Raw genomic sequence first — 23,000 nt, forward strand, 5'->3', positions numbered from 1 at the left:
CCCTTTCTGGATCGGGACTCCTTACGCACGGTCACTCATGCCCTCGTCACCTCCCGCCTGGACTATTGTAACGCTCTCTACATGGGGCTCCCCTTGAGGAGCATCCGGAGGCTCCAACTGGCGCAGAGTGCGGCCGCGCAGGTGGTAATGGGAACGACATGGCGCTCGCATGTAACACCCCTCCTGCGCGAGCTGCACTGGCTCCCACTGGTCTTCCGGGTGCGCTTCAAGGTTTTGGTTACCACCTTTAAAGTGCTCCATGGCTCAGGACCTGGGTACTTGCGGGACCGCCTACTACCACCAATAGCCTCCCACCAGCTGGTACGCTCTCATAGAGAGGGGCTCCTCCAGGTGCCGTCAGCCAAACAATGTCGACTGGCGGCCCCCAGGGGGAGAGCCTTCTCTGTGGGGGCACCTACTATCTGGAACGAGCTCCCCTCGGAGACACGGAGGATCCCAGATCTGCGGACCTTCCGCCGTGCTCTAAAGACCTTTTTATTTCATCAGGCAGGCCTGGCCTAACTTTCTCCCTCTTTTTAAACAATTTTAATATTTTAATATTTTTAATATCTTTTAATCTTCAAAGTTTAAATCTGTTTTAAATTGATTTGGGTTTTAATCTGTCTGGGCCAAATTATTTAATTCGATTTTATCTCTGTTTTTAAATTTTGTATGTATGTATTTTATTGTTGGCTGTTCACCACCCTGAGTCCTTCGGGAGTAGGGCGGTATACAAATCAAATAAAAGTAAAGTAAAGTAAAGATACAAAATTCAAAGGGAAAAATAAATGATATATTATGGACACAAAATCATTGACCCAAAATCTTTTGTGATTATTTTGTAATATATTGCATATTGGTAATATCATTGTGTGATTAATGTTATCAACCCTAATTTGTTAGATGTGGAATTAAAGTCATATCATAACAACAGCCTAGACAGCCAATTGTCTCTATAAGCTAAGAGGCTTATAACTAGACCTAGTTTTGAGTTAAAAGTTAAGTAGCTGAACTTCCTGTTTCTCTCTTTCACAGTGTATACAACAGGATCAGCCATGCACGCTGTACAATCCAACAGAAGAATGAATCACCAGTCTGTGGCAAAATCAAACGCCAAAACTGTGACCTAGTAAAAGTTTTAAGAAGGCAGTTGTTTTCAAGATATTCAATCTATTTAAAGCATTCAAGAGAATGACGATTAATATTGATGAGAACCAACTGCTAATGCTAGAACATATATTGAATGTTCCCTTCCACATTTTCCATATCGAAAGTATTTTGTCTTGCTTTTTTGAGCTATCTTGATCCATGTTTTCTGACTATATTCCAAATGGTGCTGCTGATGCAATGCTCAGATTGCACTGTCTGCTCTTCAGTTATCAATTATCCTCTATATGAGGATATTTAATATTGTTTGTGTTATATGTTATCTAATATGGTGATATAGCTTTCATTCACTATGTAACACAAACAATCCAAGTTGCCTTTCCCAGGGAAAGCTGGCATAGAATACAAGGCTCATTTCTATAAACCACAAATATTTATTAAGAAATCATATTATAGCTAACTTTGTTGAAAAGAAACTGCATTTTCTAACATGCTGAGTTGCAATATATTAGCAGTGAGAAAATGCATACTCATTGTGAACAACAATGCTGAATGGAGTATAGTTCTGTGAGTATCACACGTAGTAGATAGTGTCTGTGACTTCATAAATTACAGTACAATATAGCTGCCATATGTTAAATAAATTAATAAATAGAATAGAATAGAATAGAATTTTTATTGGCCAAGTGTGATTGGACACACAAGGAATTTATCTTGGTGCATATGCTCTCAATGTACATAAAAGAAAAGATACGTTCATCAAGAATCATAAGGTACAACACTTAATGATAGTCATAGGGTCCAAATAAGCAATCAGGAAACAATATTAATATCAATATCAATATAAAGTGCAATATAGTAATAAGTAGTAAACTTGTTTGAATGTTAGATGTTTCCAATAATGTAAACTAATACATATTAGCAAGGCTACTTGCTCTCTCTCCTTTATTATTTTTAATATATATGTTTGGGTTCTGCATCCTCAAAAGGAAAGTACATTCCCCCCTCCCCCGCATTTTAAACTGAAAAATAAACTTGTTCAGTCTTGCTCCCTATAGAAAGCTTGTCCAATTTTAATATGTGTGGAATTGGGTAGATGAAGACTCCAATAAAATGTAGATAACTCTTGGCTGATTGACATTATTCTACAATAGCTATTGATCTGGTGCAGCTAGGAATTAAGATAATTGTCTTGATTGAGTGATGTTTCATTTCCTAGAAAAATTAAAAACACTCCATTTTTTGGCCTCCAAAAGTGAGAAAGTCATTAGATAATGAAATATAAAGTGAATGCCAAATAAATTACCGAAGATACTCCTGTAGTTACCTTTACAGAGTGCTTTGTCACTACATAATCTGGTAGGAATATCAGATTACATGTTCTTTATAATCTGGTGCAACAGATCATTTGAATTTAATGATCTTGAAATATATAACTGCCTGATCTGCAATACTGCTTGGAAAGCAGAAGTCAGTACATGAGGCTCTACTTATTAAATTAGTGAGGTTATTGCCTTGTTTTTATTTTGTCTGCTTGCAGTGTGTTCTGACCTTGTTATATACATCCATTCCCACATGCTAATTTATTCATCATTGGGTATTCTCTTACTACTTTTTGTTGAAGGCAATATGACTAGTCCAATAAATTTGTTATCTGATGGAGAATAGGAAATGTGTTTCTTCTCAAGTTAGTCTCTAAATTTGAGTATAATATGATCATTTTTTCAAAGATGTCATCTTCAATTTTAACCAATTCCTCTTTGCTGGTAAGGATTAGGTTGAGAATACTAGATCCTCATGTTCTTTCATCTACCTCCTGACAAATGAAGTTGTCAACAATAGGAAAGAAAAATTTCTTGGAACTTTGACTCTTGGCAGAGATAGATTCCCAGAAGATATAAAAAAAATTAGAATCCCTCATTATCACTGATGCATGTCTCTTTGAAAGTGAGGCATTTTATTTGTGTCTTTTGACTGTCCAGGCAGTGAATAATAAACTCCCACTATCACTTTTGTTTTTTTCTCACCTTTTACTTTTTCAATAAATCCCCACTTTCAGCAAGGTGTTATATACTCTGATTTTTTAATTTCTGATTTTTTCCCTTATATTCAGTAAACACTCCATTCCTTCTGTTGCACCTTCTTCTTTTGAATAAATTCTAGCCTTCCAGTACTATATATCAATCATGAGTATCATCCCATCAAGTTTTAATTATATCTGTCACATCATATTTATCTACCTGAGAGAAGATAAATTGTCTGTTTCTCCCGGTTTATGCTCATGCTTTGCTGTTGAATTGTTTATGATCCTGTCCAATTCTGAGTCCCTGTTCTGACCTTCTGTTTTTCCCATTGTATTCTGTTTTTTTGGTCCCAATCTTTGACTGGATATTCAGTTTTTAGCTTTGCCGCCCTCCATCTTTTATTCTAGTTTAGTGCCTTGATGAGAGTAATAAAGCATCTGGCAAACACTTTCTTCCCAGGTCCTATAATGTAAACCCTTCTTGCAACCCCATCTATGTAGCCAGCTATTGACTGCTATGATTCTGTTTTCTCTTCTTATACTTTTACCCCCAGCTGAAATAACTGATACAAAATTGCCTCTTTTATTTATTATTTAGATTTTTAAATCCAGTCTTTATTATTTTAACTCAAGACAGTGAACATATATAATATTCCTTCCTTGTCTGTTCCCCATAACAACTTTATGAGGTAAATTGGGCTGAGAGAGAGTGACTGCCCTGTCAGCCAGCTGGCTTTTATACCTAAGACAGGACTAGAACTCACAAGCTCCTGGTTTCTACTATAGGCTAGCATTTTCACCATTACATCAAATTGGCTTTTCTCAGTTTACTATCTTTCTGTCCAAGGCATCATAGTTTCCAGAGATTCTTCTTATTCACTCTTCTACATATTTTCTGATTGGTCAAAAATCCCACAAAACTAATGGTTTATATCAAGTGTTGAAAAAAATGTTAAGCCATTTTTCTCCTTGAAAGTCCTGAAGACCAAGATATGGAAGGCATAGTCAGATGAATCCCTGCAAATGGAGAAACAGATTAAAATTGCCATAAGCGTCATCATTAAAAAAAAAAGAGAAAGACCAAAGTGTTAGTTAATTACATAAAAGAACAAGGCTCAGCAGTCAAACACTGTTGATGTTACAGGATCAGAGAAATCTAGAACTGCATTCAAATACATCCTTGTGTCAATGTGCTCTTAGTTAGTAGTTTAGCCCTTGATTTGACTTACTTTACCAAAGGTCATCTGAATTCTTCATGTTGGCTCTCAAAAGGAGGCATCTATAGAAAAATGAGAAGACAGCAGGCTAAGAAGCTAAGCCATCTATATGGGAAACACTGCTAGTTATACTGAGATCTGTGTGGCCTCTCTTTCCACAGTGATGTAACTTTTCTGGTTGGCAAAGAGAAGCAGAAAGTCTTTGCCCATCGCTGTCTACTCTCCACCCGCTGCCAAGTTCTCCATGCAATGCTAAACCATGAGATTCAAGTCCCACTGATCCTGAATCGCATACAGCCAGAAGTGTTCCTTACAATCATTGAGTACCTGTACACCAATGGTGTAACTCTCAACAATCTTACTGTAAGTATATTACTGGCTGGGTTGGGCTTCCAGGGAAATGGATGGAGGAATAATTAAAATTAGTCAGCAGTACTAATTTTATTAATGCTGTATTTTTAATTTGTTTGTAAGATGAAATAGATGAATTTTGAAATCTTATCAGCTTTTTAGTGACATATAAAAACATTTGGGTTTTTTTTCTCTTTTCCTGATTTTGATTAATTCTGCAGTTTGGAAATCTGTTCATACTATGTAGTCTTTTCTAATTACGAATTTGCTGTTTTTATAGTATTTTTTTAAAAATTCGGTAACCCACTTTCAGTATAGATTTTTCCAGTATGACAGTGAGGTGTGTAGTAAACAGATGATAATGAAAAATTAATGTGAAGATGATAATTTTAAAAAGGCCATGGTGAATTAGTGGCCTAGAAAAAATCAGCTAGATATCCAAGTGAGTAACTGATCAATAAACTCTTTTAATCCACAGAATTGACAGCTAATACAGTTGCTCATGGCTCAATGCACTAAGATTCTTGAAGTGTCCAGATGGCACTTGTAATGTGCAACATGTATGATTCATTACCATATTTTCTTTGAACATGCAGAGAATCTTTTCTCATTTCAGTTATCAGCCAAGTTTTATATCTCTCTTATTTTTTTTCTCCTAATGGAAATTATACACTTACACTTCCCTGATTTGCCATACACATCTGCGTGCTCAGCATTTTTAGTTTTTACTCTTGCTTTTGCTTCTACATGGTTATATTTTTCAGCTCTAGACTTTCAAAATACAATTTTATCACCTCATATCTACTTATCTTTTCTCATTGGCTGTCCCTCCAACCCACCACCCCCCAAAAAAGAAAGAAAATTCTGTTATATGTATGGCAAGTAACACAATGTATCCGCAATTAGTGTTTTTTTTATTTAAAAAAAGTATACAAATATGATGAAATAAAATAAAAATTAGGAGGAACAAGCTGTGTACAATCTGTATTGCAATTCCATAAACAACAACAACAACAAAACCTCCAATGACATAATGTGAATGAAGACTCAGTTCTGGAAGCAGCCTTTATGGTAGTTATATGTGAAAGATAGAAACATTAGTGTTCGCATTGAATTTTATCCATATTCATATTAACAATTCTTAATATTTGAAGCAAATCTTTTCCATGGAGTCTTGAATTGCAGAACCTTGAGTTCTAAAATCCTATCACCACTGCAGTATAGAGAAGCTGGTTGAAGCTGGGAAGGAAGGATGTTTCTGCAGGAATGCTGGCTTAAGCAACTACTCTGAATAGCTTCCAGATAATAAGTCTTGTTGCTTAGCTTTTTGCTAATTTAACGTTGTTGGCAGCCACCCCAAAATCATTAGCACAGTTCTGATAAAAGAAAGCAGTAAAACGATTTTTGAATAACGAGTTTCAAAACTACATTCAGTATATAAGACTGTCTTTTCCTTTACTAGCATGGAGGGAAAGTCTCTTGAATACAGAGACATTGTGATCTCAGTCAATCTGAAATTCCTTATTAAGATGGCATTTAATTAATAACGTTTAGTGTCTTCATTTGTACTGTGTAATTGCAGAAATACAACAACTTTATCTTTCCCACTATCAGTTGTGTCATCTGGGAAGCCCACCTTTATAGAGGACTTTTCTGCAATAGAAAATCCTTTTTGGATGAAGATGACCATCCATAGGGGCCATGGAATTGATGTTGGGTTTGGGGGCAGATATTATTTTTACATGTGTGGAGGATATAAAACCGATTCATTATCCTGGATCTCTCTCTCTGCTTTTGTTAACAGTGATTAGTTTCACTTATTGGAAACAAAAAGATACATTTTCCCGCATATGTGACAGAAGTAGTATCAAGATGATTATCTCAATGTATACCAATTCTCCTTACAGAGTTTTTTTTATCTCAGATTTCCTTCCCTTGGTTTTCAATATCTACAAGAATCTTCAGAGTGAGTTGTCCAGAATTACAGAATGCAGTCATTAGTATGCACTTTTGAAATCACCAAGGCCCTAGAAATTCAAATATCCTTTCACAAATCAGAAAATAGAATGTATCATTAAATCTGCTTCATCTACCATTTTTTCTGTTTACTAGAGGAGCTGAATGAATATGCAAATTAAAATCTGCAGATGTTATCTTAAAATAGAGATGGGCAATTTGTGTCTCATTATATTTTGTTGAGTTACAGCTTCCATCAAGCCAGCATATTAATTGCTGAGGAATTATGAAAGTTTCAGGTTTCTTTCCCTTCCTTTAAAAAATGATCATACAGTTAGAAAGAATGCATAGTGGGCAGGGATAATGTCTTCCAACAATCCTAAAGGTATCAGTCTGAATATTGTGTTAACAATATACAACATTTCTGAGAAGATCAAAATAAACACTCAAAAGGCTGAAAGTATGATGAAATCACATAGAAACGTTTCATACTGCTGGAAAGTGAGAAAATAAAAAAGTTTAGGTACATTTTTTTATCTTTGACAAGATAAAAGATGTGGCTTATTACAAAATATTTGCCTTATTCGTTTTATTTGCAGGCCCTTGAGGTTTTGACTTCATCCATTGAATATGGGTTAAATGACCTCAGAAAGGTAAGGATCTCGCACTGCAGTTTATGAATAATGATTTAGGATTTTATAATTATGGAAGTATGTGCTAATGTAGTTAGTGGTATATATTGCAAGCAGTAGATACTGGTTTATTTTATTCAAAGACTGCAAGTTTTATATCCTTATATTATTTTAGACACTTTGCTATTCTAGATTGGACTACAGATCATTTAACCCAAATTCCTGAGATCCCTGCCCATATAGAAGTAATAAAATGGTAAGACTTTCTACCATTCCTCACTATAAAAGAGAAACCATGTCAATACAGCAGAGGTGGGATTCACTTACCTTCCCTACCTGTTCGCAAATGTGAGTGCACGTGCCACCTCTGCGCATGTGCAGTAGTTGTGCATTACATCCGAGTGGGTGGGCAGAGCCTCCCGCAGTCGCCACTACCAGTTTGCGCGATCCGGAGAGAACTGGCTGAATCCCACCACTGCAGTACAGTATTGATATTGGCAGGACAGAACTACATATTGATTCAGTTCATAATCAAAACGTTCTGTCCTGCTACTTTTCTCCCTTAGTTTTGTCTGTTATTAAGCTGTGTTATCCTGCTATCTTCTTGAAAGCCTAAGAAAATATTAAGTAAATTTCTATAGTTTTGTAAGTGAATGGCAGAAAGAAAATAATTATAGCAGTTACTAGCAGCAGGAAAACAAGCTGATTTAATTAAATTAAGAGCTTTTTCCCACTTGAACCCAATTGTGGCAAAAACCTGTCATGGGAACATTTTTGTTTTATCTCCTGATTGCGTTTTATCAGCTCAGATTTGGTACTGGTAGGAACAGTTCTGTCCCCTTTCATCTTTTATGCCCAGAGCATTGAGTGGAGCAATCTTAAGTTATCTTTAGCACAATGGGTGGATCCCATATTCTAGCACCTTCCAAGGGCACTCTCAAGTCATTCAAAGACAGGTTTTGTCACTTGTTATCTCAAGGAGGACAGATGATCGCAGTGCCTTGAAAGAGAGGCAATCTAAGCCAGACATGGCAGTGGGAATTTCCCGCTGTTATCCTTTTCTGCCAGCTAAAGGATAGGGGGATATCACTACTACTCAATATTGGAAGAAATGTCCATCTGGATTCAGTTCCAAGTGGGGAGAAAGACACTGCAAACATGGAGGCTGTTTGGAAAGATAGTTTAATAATGGACAGGACCATGTGGTTTGAGGTCCTGGGCAATTGAGCACATGGAGAGAGAGGAGAGGGACAGGGACAGGGAGGGGGGAGAGAGAGAGAGAGAAAGAGAAAGAGAAAGAGAGAGAGACCCTCTCTTGGGCTTTCAACTTGCTTCCTGTTCCTGTGGCAAGGACATATATTCTGATTGGTTGTCAGACTCCCAGGGGGCCATGCAGGGTTAACTTTATAGGTTGTCTTGAGTCCCAGGCTTGGTTGAACTTTACTGGGTGATGCAATCTTCCCAGGTGCCATTTGGTGAAATGGGTAGAGGACTAATCCCATTATGTCCTGAAGGTGAAGGTCTTTTGTTTTGTAGATAAACTGGCCCAGCCTTTTGTCTTGTAGATAGGTTGGCACCAAAATATCTGCTGGGGGAGCAGGGAGTTGAGGCTCTGAGTTATGTCTTTAGAAACATTTTCTCCTTTAGGGAAAATATAACATTCTGCCTTTTTAATATTTCCTAGAATATTTCATTCTTCTAGGAGAAGGGTGGGTGCTAACTTTCTACATCAGCATGGGGAAAGGCCTCTTAATTAAGTGGTAGCCAAGTAAGGACTGCATTTAGAGGAAGGTTTTGTTTAAAAAATTGTCATATATATATGGTCTATTAAGCAGAAATGTCAGATCTAATGATGGAGTTTAAGCTGGGCCTTCATTATATGTTGATTTTTCATTAATTGGAATTTACATACCATTTGTCAAAACTCAGTACCTCTGAGTTAATTACTTATGTATTGAAAATCTATTGCTTTTGTCACTGATATCAAGGAACCTGGGGAATTGCTGTGGGAACAGCATTAGGGAATTCCTATAATCTAAATTAAAATTAGAAATTCTACTTTGGAAACTGATAATCCTCTATATTATGTGCACACACACACGAATTAACTGTTGGTGACTTGGAGGAAGCAGCATATATTGGGTACTTTCAGATTTGCATCAGTTATATAAAACCAACAGCAACTGTCACATTGTTGATGGCACCACTGAGCTTTGGCACGGCAGGTGCTGTTTAACACAGGAACTGCTGACATTGTAGAACTCTGTTCTCATGACTTCATTAAATCTGTCCTATTTAGACAAATCTAATTTGGTTAATTCCTATTATATGAAGGCTTTGTGTCTCCATTTGGTTTGCTTCTATTTTGGACAAAAATCCATGTTCTCCCTCCAAGTGTTTAGTTCTAGAGCTTCTTTCTTTAAACCCTCAGCTGCATTTAGCCAGTTTCCTGACAACTTGACAATCGGCTTCTTTTCCTTTTCCTTTCTCCTTTTTCTTTCCCACATTTACACAATTCCATTGATAACATTTATATTTACTGGAATTGTGATTATTTTGTTTGTACAAACTTATTGAATTATGCGTAGAGATGAAATGTAGCCCATGTGAGTTAGCCATCTCTTTGATCTTCCACTTCCGGCCTATTGGAATCCCCCTCCCCCCCCATTAAATTAGCATCTAATATCAGAGGTTTAGACTTTCCTGGGAGTAATCTGAAGGAAGCTCTAAGTACTGGCCTTTTCTTAGAGACTGATCAATCTCCTTCATAACAGTTGTTATGGTTTGCTTTGAATATTTTACAGTGTTCTATATTTGGTTCTTTTCCATCCTAAGCATCATTTTCAGTAGACCAAACTGTCGAAGCGTAAATCAACTTCGATACTTCCCCCTGGGGTAATTGCACTTGATTAGAGGCGGATGGATCTTGTTTTTCCATGCTGTATACTTTAAAGAAAGAAAACCCGAAATATATTCTAAAAAACATTTTATTATAAAGAAATAAAACAAAGTTACTAACTACATTGTTACAGGACAAAGGAAAAGATCAGGAAGTTTCTTCCTTAAACTTGGACATGCGCAGTAGCTCAGAAATCACAAGACAGTCTTATCTCTGTTGCTACAGAGACGTGATAAAGTTCTCTGGCAGGCTACCGTAAGTCTTAGAATGGATGCTCAGCTGGCAAACACATAACGCAGTGACAGGTCAGAAGCCAAATGGTGAGTCATTGTAAAGGTCAGTGGAGATACGGTTACACACATTGAGTGTTCTTGTTTCTCATTTTAACTCACAGAAAAAGATACCCCCCGCCCCCCATATAGGGCAACTTCAGAAGAAAACAGTTATGCTGTATATAATGATACTAGGTGGGATGTTACTGCACAGCAGGAATGGGAGTTTTTTGTTTTTTTGCCAAATCATACGCGGGCTGAGTATTCACAAATAGTATCAATTTTAATCTGTTGGTGTTCACTCACTGGGTGTTGTACAGTGGAATAATGCTTGTTCTCATATGCCTTGTTGACCCAATTGTCTAGTCAGGGGGGGACCAGTCTTTCTTATATTAACCTCATCATGCTTTTTCTCATCTGGTGGCAGTTCTATGGAATCAGGTTCCATCAGTTCTATACCTTGAGCAGATTTTTAAAAGATACCAGTATTAAAAATGTTTCTTTCTTATGGGCCTTTGTTAATCTGCTTTAAGTATTACTTTTATGCAGCAAGATATTAAGCATTTAATGTTGTTTTTAATGGTTATTTTAAATCATATGGACCATGCAGATTACTGAGGCTGTTTAATTGTGATTTTAAATTGGATGGTAGTGAGATTGTGCCTTTTTGATATTGTGTTTTACTGTTTTGTTCTGCTAAAGGGAACAAAGTAGACGCATCTGTATAACTAGAGTTATAGATGCATTTTTATGAAAAATGAACATATACTGGCAATGTAACTACTACTGCAGGAGGGAAAAAAGAAACCAGTATTAATTCATGCACTCATTTGCAAAAACCTGGAGAAAATTACAGTATTTTTCGGTGTATAAGACACGCTTTCCCCTTCCCAAAAAGTGGGTGGAAATGTCTGTGTGTCTTATAGAGCGAATGTTGCCAAAGCCCCGCTCACTGCCGGCCCCCATCCTTTGGCCTTTGCTTCCTTGCAACAAACAGCAAACTGGCTCCCAGCAATTTGCCTCCTTGCAGCAACCAACAAACAGCCTGGTCAGCTTCAGCACAGCCTGATTTAGTGCGAGCAGCTGATTGGCGGTTGGATCGGCCTTCCAGAATATTGCCTATCAGGTGTTCCAGGCTGCGGGAATCGCTACCACCCATTGCCACCGTCGCCGCCGGGATGCGTGGAGGCAAAAAATGGGGTGCACAGAGGCGGCAAAAGGCGGCAGCAGCAGTCCCCGCAGCCTGGAACAGCTGGTAGGTGGTATTCTGGAAGGCCGATCCAACCGCCAATCAGCTGCTCGTGTTAAATCAGGCTGTGCTGAAGCTGACCAGGCTGTTTGCTGGTTGCTGCAAGGAAGTAAATTGCTGGGAGGCAGAGGCAGATTTTTTTTTCTTGTTTTCCTCCCCAAAAGCTAAGTGCGTCTTATAGTCCAGAGTGTCTTATAGTCCGAAAAATACAGTAATATCCCATTGGACTAAACAAACAACTCCAGATAATTATGGCATCCACTACGAATATATAGTGCTATATTGAAGTACTAAAGCAACTATTGGGACATATAATTCAAGCTACCTGACGACATTGGTGCCTCATTCTTTTTCCCTTGTCCAGTTCTGAGAGATAAGATGGAATTATGCAATTTCATGTGCAGGTGAAAAAAATTAATTCCATTTGCAAGAACTCTGAGATAAGAGCCCAGTATTCCTTACCTGCTTTTCTCTATGCTTTCTGTTCCAGCTACTACATTAGTAGCTGATAACTAGGATGCTTAAAATATGTCAGCTAATAAAGTGAACCTGCCAGTATACATGTTCAAGTGATTGTACAGTTATATTAATCATCCTCTTTTCAATAACTACCAGAAAGGAGAAAAAAAAACCTATTCTGGGAATAGAAATCCATGGTTTCTGAATGGCTTGGCATTGAATTGCAGAATATACACGGGAGTTACCCTTCTAGCTCAAATTAGTTACAGTATGTCCTATGTCAGTGTATTGTGCTTAGAGATGGCACTATGGAACTCTTGACTGTTAGCTCTCTTTTTATATACATAAAGGATATATTTCCCTTTTTTTACTTAAGATATATTACAGCAACATGTTACGTATATCTTAGTGTTAAAACTAACTCTCGTGGAGATTTCTGGGGAAACATAAAACATTCTGGACTTCTTTGTTATTACAGGTAAGAATATACATAGGCTGAGAAAAATGGCATGTATTAATAAGAAGATATTTACATGTGAAAATGCATCTAAAGATAGTACTTTAACTGGCAGTGTTAATTGTTAGTTGATTTTGTGTGTGTGTGTGTGTGTGTGTGTGTGTGTGTGTGTGTGTGTGTATGTTTTCTTTTCGTAGGCTTTATGTGTATTTCTTTTTAGCCAGTTTCTTCCTACGTAAACCAAGATTTTTATGCAACCCTAGTTCAGTGAAATCACAATCCACTAGTTTCTAGGCTTTTTTTCAGGCAGCCAGCAAGCTCTCTGCTGCCCTTTGGGAGACTAAGGAGACTAAGATAGATCTATCTTAGGATCTATCTATCTTGGGAGACTAAGGAGACTAAGATAGATCTATCTTAGTCTCCTTAGTCTCCCAATGGGCGGCAGAGTGTTTGCTGGCTGCCTGAAAAAAAGCCTAGAAACTAGTGGATTGTGATTTCACTGAACTAGGGCTGCATAAAAATCTTGGTTTAAGTAGGAAGAACCTGGCTAAAGAGAAATGCATACATACATCTAGACATATTTTCTCAAATCTGTAACAGCATCAGATTATTTAGAATTTCTCTGTCCTCTGAAGAAGGGTAAACAAGTGTTCCCAGAAATAACATAGCAACAAAGACTCATAAAAGGATGCGAAAACTGGATGAGGGAGAACTAGGTCTTGACTATTAACACAAATTAGTGGCTTTTGGAGGGACTTTCTTTCTTAGGAAGAGAATAGAAGAAAAATCGTGGAAACAAACAAGGGAGAAGTGACAGCTGGCTACAGACATAAGCTTATCCATCTGTTCTCCAGCAGGTTTAAAAGTCTAGCCCTAGGCACTGTTCCCTGAGGAGTTGTCATAACTGTCATTTCCTTGCTGACTTGGTGATCCAAGAATAGCCTTATGTGACCATCAGGAGTTTCCCAATTGATACAAGTATCTTAGAATGTGGGAGTAGCAGGAAACTACATTTGGATGAACACATCCATACAACACAAGACAGTTCACAAAGTCTGACTAAGAAGGAATTAATGACCCTGGCAATTAGGAAGAAATATTGTGTCTAGAATGTGGGAATTCTTGGAGATTAAACAAAAGAAAAAAAAGGTTTGGAAAATATGATGGTACAATCTTGAAGATTTTACACAATATTGTAATGCAGATATTTTAAAAATTGTGCGGGAACAGAAAAATTGGAATAATAGAATCTGCAACAAGGAGAGACAAAAGTAGAATTAGATAATTGTAAAGTAAAATTATAAAAAATTGCAGGAGAAGAGCCATGTTGGTTTGTGGTAGCCAAAATCAGAAGAAATCTGATGCCGTCTTTTCAGGCAAACCAATTTTATTAAAAGGCATCAGCTTTTGTGAACTACAGCAGAAATGAATAGCTAAAATAAGTAGAATTTAAATTAGAATGATAGTGGGATGAAGGAGGAAGAAGACTGTGGTTATGTCCATGCGAGTTATTGGTGAATCAGATTGCAAATACCTTATCAATTAACAATTGTAATTTAATTATTAAAACCTATTGTGTTTGTCCAGATTGTCTAAGAAAACCTAAACCATGTGATGTATAGGAGTTTAGCAGTCTCTTGTTGAATATTGTTGGTGAAGTTTTTTTGTTCCATAGTAGTTGTTTTGAGATCTGTATGGAGCATCTGGAGAGATTAAAATGCTTTGTTATTATTTTGTCTTTGTTCTGAGTTCTGATGTCAAACTTGAGTCTATCTATTAATTCGTTTATGCAAATTCTGGCATGTTTGTCAATTGTATCAAGTTAAATCCTATATCATTTTAGCTACTCCTTGTATCTGATAAAGTGAACACTTTAAATACTTTTATGCTAAAATACGTTATCAGACTACTCTCTAATTGTAAATGTGTCCAGAAGTGGCCCACTCTAGCTCCAGGATATCCCATATGTATACTTTTCAAAAATGTTGCTTCTTAAAATTCAATTTCTTTCACTTATAAATAGTTTTCAAAATATCCATACCAATAGCAGGTAGCAATTACCACACTGCAGCTTTATCTCTTTCTGATTCAACCTTTCCAGTTTAAACTCCCCCACCCCCGAGTTAAATAAACAAGAGCTGAAATGTTTGCACAGTCTGTTTAATTCCAGAGGGATTGAAGTTTCCCAGAAACTCCAACTCTATCTCATTTTGTATAGATTCAGCATTTTGTAACTACATAAGTAAGCGAATCCTTATCTGAAGATAAGTGAATATACTTTGGCAAGACAATGTAGTGTTTCTAAATGTAAAAGAACAAATTGTGGACATATTGATTTTTTTTTACTACCAGTTTAATAAAAATGGGAATAGCATGATACCAACAGCTGGTCCTGCCATTGAGCATTGCTGAGTGCTTTGTAAAGGACACGAGAAACAGGTTTGGGGTTTATTGTAATCAAATACTTCAATTGCTCTTCAACAGAAAGGAGACCAGCCAGTCAAATAAAATATCATACATTAAATAAATCACAAGAACCAGCACTGAAGCATTAATCAATTATCAATCACATTTATAGGTCATAATTTATTAGGCCAAAAAATCCTTGCCAGCTAATTTGAAGTCATGTTCCATTTTTCAGGGCCAGCTGAAAAGAAAGTATAAATCTATAGGGCAGGATGGTATGTATTAGGCTAAAATTCTTATAAATTTTGTTGGCCAGTATCATGCTGGCTGGAGGTGATGGGAGTTGTTACCTGTAACCAAAGACTTCTAGGGTGGAAGTATACTATCTCATATGATGGGCTTAGAAATATTGTTCTGTTTCTGGGGATGTAAAATACTATTAGCTTACCTGCCAATGCAGAGTCTAGGATAATACATTTAGTGAACTGTGCAACAGGATATCAAATCAGATCTCTTAACCCTGTGGTGCATTTGCTCCTATAGCTCTTCTAAGAATTGGACAGGAAAAGCATTGTGTGCCAGCTATACTATCAGTGCTGTTGTCCTTCACAGATCTTAGAACAACAAACATATGGTCCCAGAGCATCTAGTCAACAGTCAGTTCTCTTGCTTTAAGGAGAAAATGTCTTTAAAAGATGGAACTGAATTACACTGGAAGTGAGATTCTCCCAAGGGAACAAGGAAACAAAAACATCAGTGAATTTTCTGGGGAGATGGCTGAGTTCCTCTTGCCCTTTGATTTTTAACACTAGACTTGACTGATTTACAACCTGACCCACTGGGAATTGGTGAGAATGTATGCTGCTTTCATTCCCCCTCCCCCAATATCTCCCAGCAACATCTGAGTTTGACTCTGAGTGAGTGGGACAGGGTTGCTAACAACTTCTGGTGGATCAGACAAGGGTGGAAGTGATCCCTGGTGTGAGAGCCAAACTCTTGCAGATGTGCAAATGTTTTGACAAAGAAACTATCTGCAGGTCTTCCTCTACTGCCTTTACATAGTTCTTGAGGTTTTTCTCTATATCTTTCAGCTTCTTGTCCCCCCCTGGAGCCCTAAAAATATTTAACCCTTTGTTATGTGAAACTTAATATAGCGGGCCAAAAATAATTAAATATTGTTTTGTTATCTAAGTAAACTTCTAACGTTTCTTTGGTTTAACATAAATGCTGAGGTTGACATTAATGCAGTTTCTAATCCCATATGGAGCACGATAAGTAGCCATATTACCTGATAGTAAAAAATTCAGGAATCTGGTAGTAGTACCTTTTCCAGTCAATACATTTTATCAGAAGGCATATGATTTTGCAATTTCACCAGATGCATTACAACTACTAATTGCTAGGATACTTGCAAACTGTCTCACCTGTAACTTGCACCTTCCTAACCAACCTGTCTCCTCCATTTCCCACCCCCTGCCCCAATTTAATCTATACATCAATCTAACCCTTCTATGCTTTGGATGAAGCTAATGCTGCAGTTCATGAACGCTATTAATAAAATTGCTAGCCTGAAAAGAGGCTTTTGATTTTTTTTCCCCATCATAAACTAACACAGCTTTCCACTTACAATGCCTACTTAATTATCAAATGTTACTCGTCTCCTAAAATGCAGTCAATGCCGTATGACGAATCACTATCATGTTATTGCTAAGGAAATTGTATGGTTTTATCCCTGAAGACACAAGGGCTTCAGGTCAACTCAAGCTGCTGTCAAGTCATCATGGGGAAATTCAGCCTAGAGAGTCACTGCACCTCTGCTCCTGTGAAGTGGGCTGAGATTCCTTTTTTTTATTTTAGAACGTATTTCCTTAATTATTGTGAGAGTACCTTAGTTCAGCTCATACATTGTGTAAGTTAAAATGAAACAAACCCACCATATGTGAATCAGGCACTGTGATTTTACTTGTGGGTTTTTCAACATCTTGTGAACATTAAATAATTCTTTCTGTGAATTGTTCTAAGAAACAAGCTAATTCAATTACCAGGCCCAGCAGTCACGGGCAGAGGTATAATTTGTTATCCATGGACACAATCAGCATGTCTCAAAATGATCAATTCACTGTCTAGAAAAAGACATGCCAGCACAGATTACCAGTGACTGGTTACATGAAATAGATAAGATAGAAGATCATATATATTTCAAGATTATTGTTTTCAGCTTCTGCCTTTTTACAACATCTGTTCTGACCTACTTGCTATAACTTTGGCATGACAAGTGTTTTTCCCATATTATTTTTTTTCTAACTTGCTGGGAAAAGTTCAGCACCCTTAAAGGTCAAATAGGTGGGAAACATTCTGCTCTGTTAAGCTAGGGAACGGTGGCTCAAACTTGATCGCATCACGTGATGTATCACAATCAGTGGTGGGATTCAATTTTTTTTTACTATCAGTTCTGTGGGCGTGGCCTGGTGGGTGTGGCCTGGTGGGCATGGCAGGGGAAGGATAGTGTAAAATCTCCATTCCCACCCCACTCCAGGGGAAGGTTACTGCAAAACCCATATTTCCTCCCAATCAGCTGGGACTCAGGAGGCAAAGAATAGATGGGGGCGAGGCCAGTCAGAGGTGGTATTTACCAGTTCTCCAAACTACTCAAAATTTCCGCTACCAGTTCTCCAGAACTGGTCGGAACCTGCTGAATACCACCTCTGATCACGATGCATCGTGATGTTTTTGCCTTTGCTGAGCCGGGGTGGGCGTGGCCTGCATGTGATGCATCTGGCCCGTGGGCCGCCAGTTTGACACCCTTGCTCTAAGGCTTCATTCATCAGTGGGATCACTGGTGGAGTCCTTTATTACACTTGTGTAACAATCAGGTATTCTGCTTCTGCTTTTGGTCTCTAGTTTCAGTGCCTCTTGAATGGAATACTTTATTAAATTGAATTATTTATTTGGCCATATGTGATTAGACACACAAGGAATTTGTCTCCGGTGCAAAAGCATTCAGTGTACATGTAAAGCAATAGAATAACAGCAACAACAACAACAAAAGGGGAAGTAAAGAAGTTTTTTAAAAAAATGACTGTGGGAATGTTCCAGCAATAACTGCAGATAACTTGCTGCTCGCTCCTTAAACCTGATTTCCCAATTTTGTGCATAGAATAAAAACTGAAGAGCCTCTTTATTCTGAGATGCAAAAGCTGAGTGTGATGATGTGTGAACCAAGCTCCCTTATCTAGGCACTATCCAGGCCCAAACATGCTTGCATAGCAAGCCGGTTAGCATTATGTGCTTCCAGGACAAGCCTTGTACAGTATAATAGCTCTTGGTGGACTAGTAGGACAAAAGTCATTTTGAGGTCATTTACTTTTATACCGCATACTTCTGGTTTATATTGTTTATATAGTTTTATTTAAGAACCACAGTAATACATTTGTTTCTGACTTATCGCCCTCACTGTAGAGATAGCAAGTTGAAGAGAGAGGCTGCATTTCTTCTGTCCTTTTGGCAAAGGGCGTGCAATGCTCCTGGCCTTCATGGTAGAGCTTGTGGTTTGTTTTCACACCATCTTTCCTTTCAAATTCTCTTGGAAGAAACATATTATTACAGATTACAGAGTGTATAAATAGGGGATGGTTATGTATTAAAAATATTTCATCCATTGGTCTAGTCTGCAGAATTGGCATGATAGTTAAGGATAATCAGGAATATTCACTGTCAATTTTGTCTTTAGAACTAAGAGGAAAGTACAAAAAGATTGAAATAGAAGCGAGAGAAGTCATAATGATGCCACGGATGTCAGCTATGGTTTCTAAGCAGTAGGCATTTCTAATCCTTTCATCTGAATTTGGATAAACCAAAGCAGATGCAAATAGAACATACTTCATATCCAACCAACTCTTCTCCACATGTAAATGATTGTACCTCAGTATAAAAAAAAAATTGGGGATTTCCAGGAATTATATTAAGTACCCTAAATCATATGCATATTGCAAAGGGCCTCTAATTAGCTCTGGAATAGAATAGAATAGAATAGAATAGAATAGAATAGAATAGAATAGAATAGAATAGAATAGAATAGAATAGAATAGAACAGTTGAAAAGGATTTTGAAGTTCTTCTACTCCAATCCCCTGCTCAGGCAGGAAAAACCATTTCAGATAAATTGTTGTCCAATCTCTTCTTAAAAACTTTCAGTGTCGGAGCATTCGCAACTTCTGGAGGCAAGTTGTTCCACTGATTAATTGTTCTAACTGTCAGAAAATTTCTCCTTAGTTCTAGGTTGCTTCACTCCTTGATTAGTTTTCATCCATTGCTTCTTGTCTTGTCCTCAAACAAAAATTAAACCCCTTGAAATTAGACACTTTCTCTGATTCACATGGGTGAGAGAGAAATTAAAATCAGGATCATGAGTGTCAGTCAGAGGAGAAGGTGTAATCTTTTCCCTCTGCGTGACATGTTTTCCCCAATTTCAGATTATTACTTTCTAAGTAAGTTCTTTCCATTATTACTGGAATTCAGCTGAAAACAAAATCTGTGTCTGAATCTTTTCTCATCCATTTGCTGAGAATTAGAGTTAGGCATGGAGGAACAGCCTGCAGATTTGGGAATGCTATTTTAAGAATAGGGAGTAGCTTGTTCATGTTTTGTACTATGGCGTAAAAACAACAACAACAACAAAAACTATCCCCTATTTAAAGAGATACTGTTCATTGCCTAAGGTGCTCTGTCGGCAGACGTAACACAGATCCCATTAATCTGTTCAACTGAGAACTGACACAAATCTTTGTTACGGCTTTTCCTAATAAAACTTTTGAAAGTATACAATATCTGTGGTCCACAAATTCAAGTTGCTCATTGTCTATGAGTCAGCAGCTGCACAGAGCTGGCTGGGGCCCATATGCTTTGTGGCAATTTCCTGGCAGGCTCATCACTTTTCTTATCTTCCAAGCTTTTGCTTTCGGAAGAATAATTTCCTGTTCCAGAGCTAGAATAGAATAGCAGTCGTGTTAGAGGAATGCAGATTGCCGTTCCCATGAAGTGCAGGGGGTTATCCGAATGTTATTTTTAGACAATATTATCAACAAAACAAGGCTGCAGGGGGAAAAAGCTAAATAAACAAACTAACATTCCTAAGATAGTAGGGTAGATCCATTAAAGCACCCACAGTTGATACAGGGAGCATTTACAAACCTGCAATAACTCTATTTACTCTTTGACTCTAAAGAATGTTTATTTTTGTAAAGTAAAAACTCTGTGTCTTTATTCCATGTGCAAATTTGGTCTCAGAGTCTAAAGAGGATCATGTGTTTAGCATTGATGATTGCAAGTAGAAGAACCTTCAGTGCTTATATGTAACCACATTTCAGTTCCTGCTAATGTATATCTGAGAGTTAAAGAAATAAAAATTCCCCAGAGTTTTCAGGATGATTTATGCAACATGGAGATTCTGACTGGTGATGTTCCAAGGGTTCTAGTCAAAGTTTGATTCCTAATTCCAGAAGAGGAATGATGTGGAGATTGGCATGAGCGAAAGCATTCTGTGTATGCTCTGAGGTACTATGTGCCTGCTGAATATTGGTTCAGATTAAGCACTGAAATTGAGAATTTCTTGTCTATTTTTCCGTTGGGAAGAACATACTTGATTTTCAGTAAGAAGTAATGGTTGTAGTACAACATAAAGACCTGAATTATGTTTTATAAGGCTGCCGTGTCATACAGTTCTGTTTAATATGCGATTCTTTTTTTTTTTGTTAAAAAAGAGGAACACTCTTTTCATCTATGCACTTATTACATTAAAACAGGGCTATTGAGGTAAAACTCTATGGCAGCGATTTGATTTTGTATCTTAGCATGTGATGCCAACCCAGCAAATTGCAGGGTTTTTTTTCATTGAAGATTCATTAACACAATTGTGGCAGTTGAGTACCTGTCTTGAACCCAGATAGTATGTTTGAATTAACGTTGTGAGAGATTCATAGAAATGCTTATTGCATTTTTTATATCTCAAGATATAGGGGAACATTTCAGTCTTACTTTCATGGATAACCTTCTGGATGTCACATGATACTGATGAGTAGTGTCACCTTTTACACTCAGTTCAGAAGTGTAGCAAACTGTTTCCTGCCCGTTAGCAGAGCAGGCAAGGAGGGAAGGGAGACTGAAGAATCAGGAACTTAAAAACGTCATCTCCTCCAACATCTCCTCTCTCTGTTCAGCAGTTGAGTAATGGAGGAAATGATTCTGTGGACTAGAACAAATAGATGGAAAAAGTTGGTAAAATTGCAGGTGTATGGGAGGCCTCCCTCCCTGGCTATGAGGTCCCATTGCCTTATTTCAATTAGTATAAGAACATGAAAAGACATTGTTTCTAGATGGGCTAGCCAGTGGTGGGTTCCTCCCGGTTCGACCCAATTCAGCTGAGCCGGTAGCGGTGACGATATGACGTCACCGAACAAGTTCTCTTTCTTCGGGAGCTGCCTGCCCCCGCGTTATTCTTACCTTTTATTTGGCTCTGCCCCCAATCTATTTGCTGCCTCCCGAGTCCCAGCTGATCGGCTAGAAGGAAAAAAAACTGTTTAAACTCTTGTCGCGGGGCTTCAAAGCGCTGCCCTACAGCTGATCAGTGTTAAAAGGCAGTGTGGTGGTAGACCAGTGTGCTCGAAAAACAAATGGGTAGACCGGTGCCTCCAAAAACAAATGGGTAGACCGGAAAGCTCCAAGAACAAATGGGTGAACCAGTACAGCTCTGCAAGCAGTTAAAAGCCTGGTAGACCAGTACCTCTGCTAAATCCTAAAGAATTGTCACATGACCATCAAACTATGCACATAAAATAAGCCACGCCCACAGAACTGGTGGTAAAAAATTTTAGAATCCACCCCTTGGCCAGCCATATATCTCCTGGAAAAGGTGAACCCAACCTTATCTTCAAGTTTGCCTTCAGCATCCTGATATTGAGGTAGGATAAGTGGGATCTACAGCAAAGCGCAGCAGTGTGGATTTCTGCTGTTCAGAGTTCTAGCCAAGATTCTACATTTAATTTTAATTTTTTCCCAGTTTTCATTTTTCGTTCCTCACTTGTTAGTATTCTAAGCCTGTTCAGTGTACTAATTCCTCGCTAATCCGTTTGGATTAACTGTATCAGAGATGTTTGTCTTCTCGGGTCATTTTTCTTCTTCATAATGTTTTCTGCTTTTTCCCAAGCATGCTGATACACACTATAATATAGCAACACTATTTTGGTTGTATATCATAATTATCACTTGAATTACTTTTAGAGGTTCCAATTTCTGTCACTGAGGGAGCATGGATACCCCAAATGAGGGGGATTAATGGAATTTCCAAACATAATGGATTAGCCATGTGTTTTTGCTCTCCCAGGCTCTGGGGGTAGATTTTCCCATGGGGAGAAATGTGATCTGAACAAACCACATACATTGAAATTTTCTCATCATACCATTGGGACACAGATCTTTACTGGATTTTCTTTAGCTAATCTATAACTCTAATCACTAAAGAATTTCAAATAGATCATATATTGCAGGTATGCAAGAAAGAAAGAAAAAGATTAAGCTAGAAATCCAGCATACCAGGAGGTAGCAATGCATGGAAAGAACGTTATCAGCAGTGTGATCTGGGCTACTTGTTATAAAAATGGAATGTGGGCATGCTTGGGCAAAGGGACTTTAGGAAATAGAGGAGGCAATGAATCCCCAGTTCAGAATAAAGGTAGTCCTCAACTTACATTCATTTAGTGACCGTTCAAAGTTAAAACAGCACTGAAAAAAGTGGCTTATAAACCATTTTTCACGATTACAACCTTTGTAGCATTCCCCATGATCATGTGATCAAAATACAGATGCTTGGCAATTGGTTCATACCCATGCTATGGGTCATGCGATCACCTTTTGCAACCTTTTGACAAGCAAAGTCAATGGGGAAGCCAGATTCACTTAAAAACCAGGTTACTAACTTA

General features: G+C 37.8%; 1 protein-coding gene across 1 annotated transcript in view; it reads left to right on the top strand.

The window, feature by feature from the left end:
* Window positions 1–23,000, top strand: part of BTBD19 (BTB domain containing 19) — a 53,872-nt gene that overhangs the window by 4,361 nt on the left and 26,511 nt on the right. Inside the window, exons 2-3 of the mRNA XM_070939600.1 lie at window positions 4,509–4,710; window positions 7,254–7,307. Of these exons, the coding sequence (XP_070795701.1) occupies window positions 4,509–4,710; window positions 7,254–7,307 (256 nt within the window). The remainder of the gene's footprint in view (window positions 1–4,508; window positions 4,711–7,253; window positions 7,308–23,000) is intronic.

This window comes from Pituophis catenifer, unplaced genomic scaffold, assembly GCF_029215685.1.
Source record: "Pituophis catenifer annectens isolate HBS135680 unplaced genomic scaffold, rPitCat1.0.hap2 SCAF_3, whole genome shotgun sequence".
In the NCBI taxonomy this organism is placed as follows: domain Eukaryota; kingdom Metazoa; phylum Chordata; class Lepidosauria; order Squamata; family Colubridae; genus Pituophis; species Pituophis catenifer.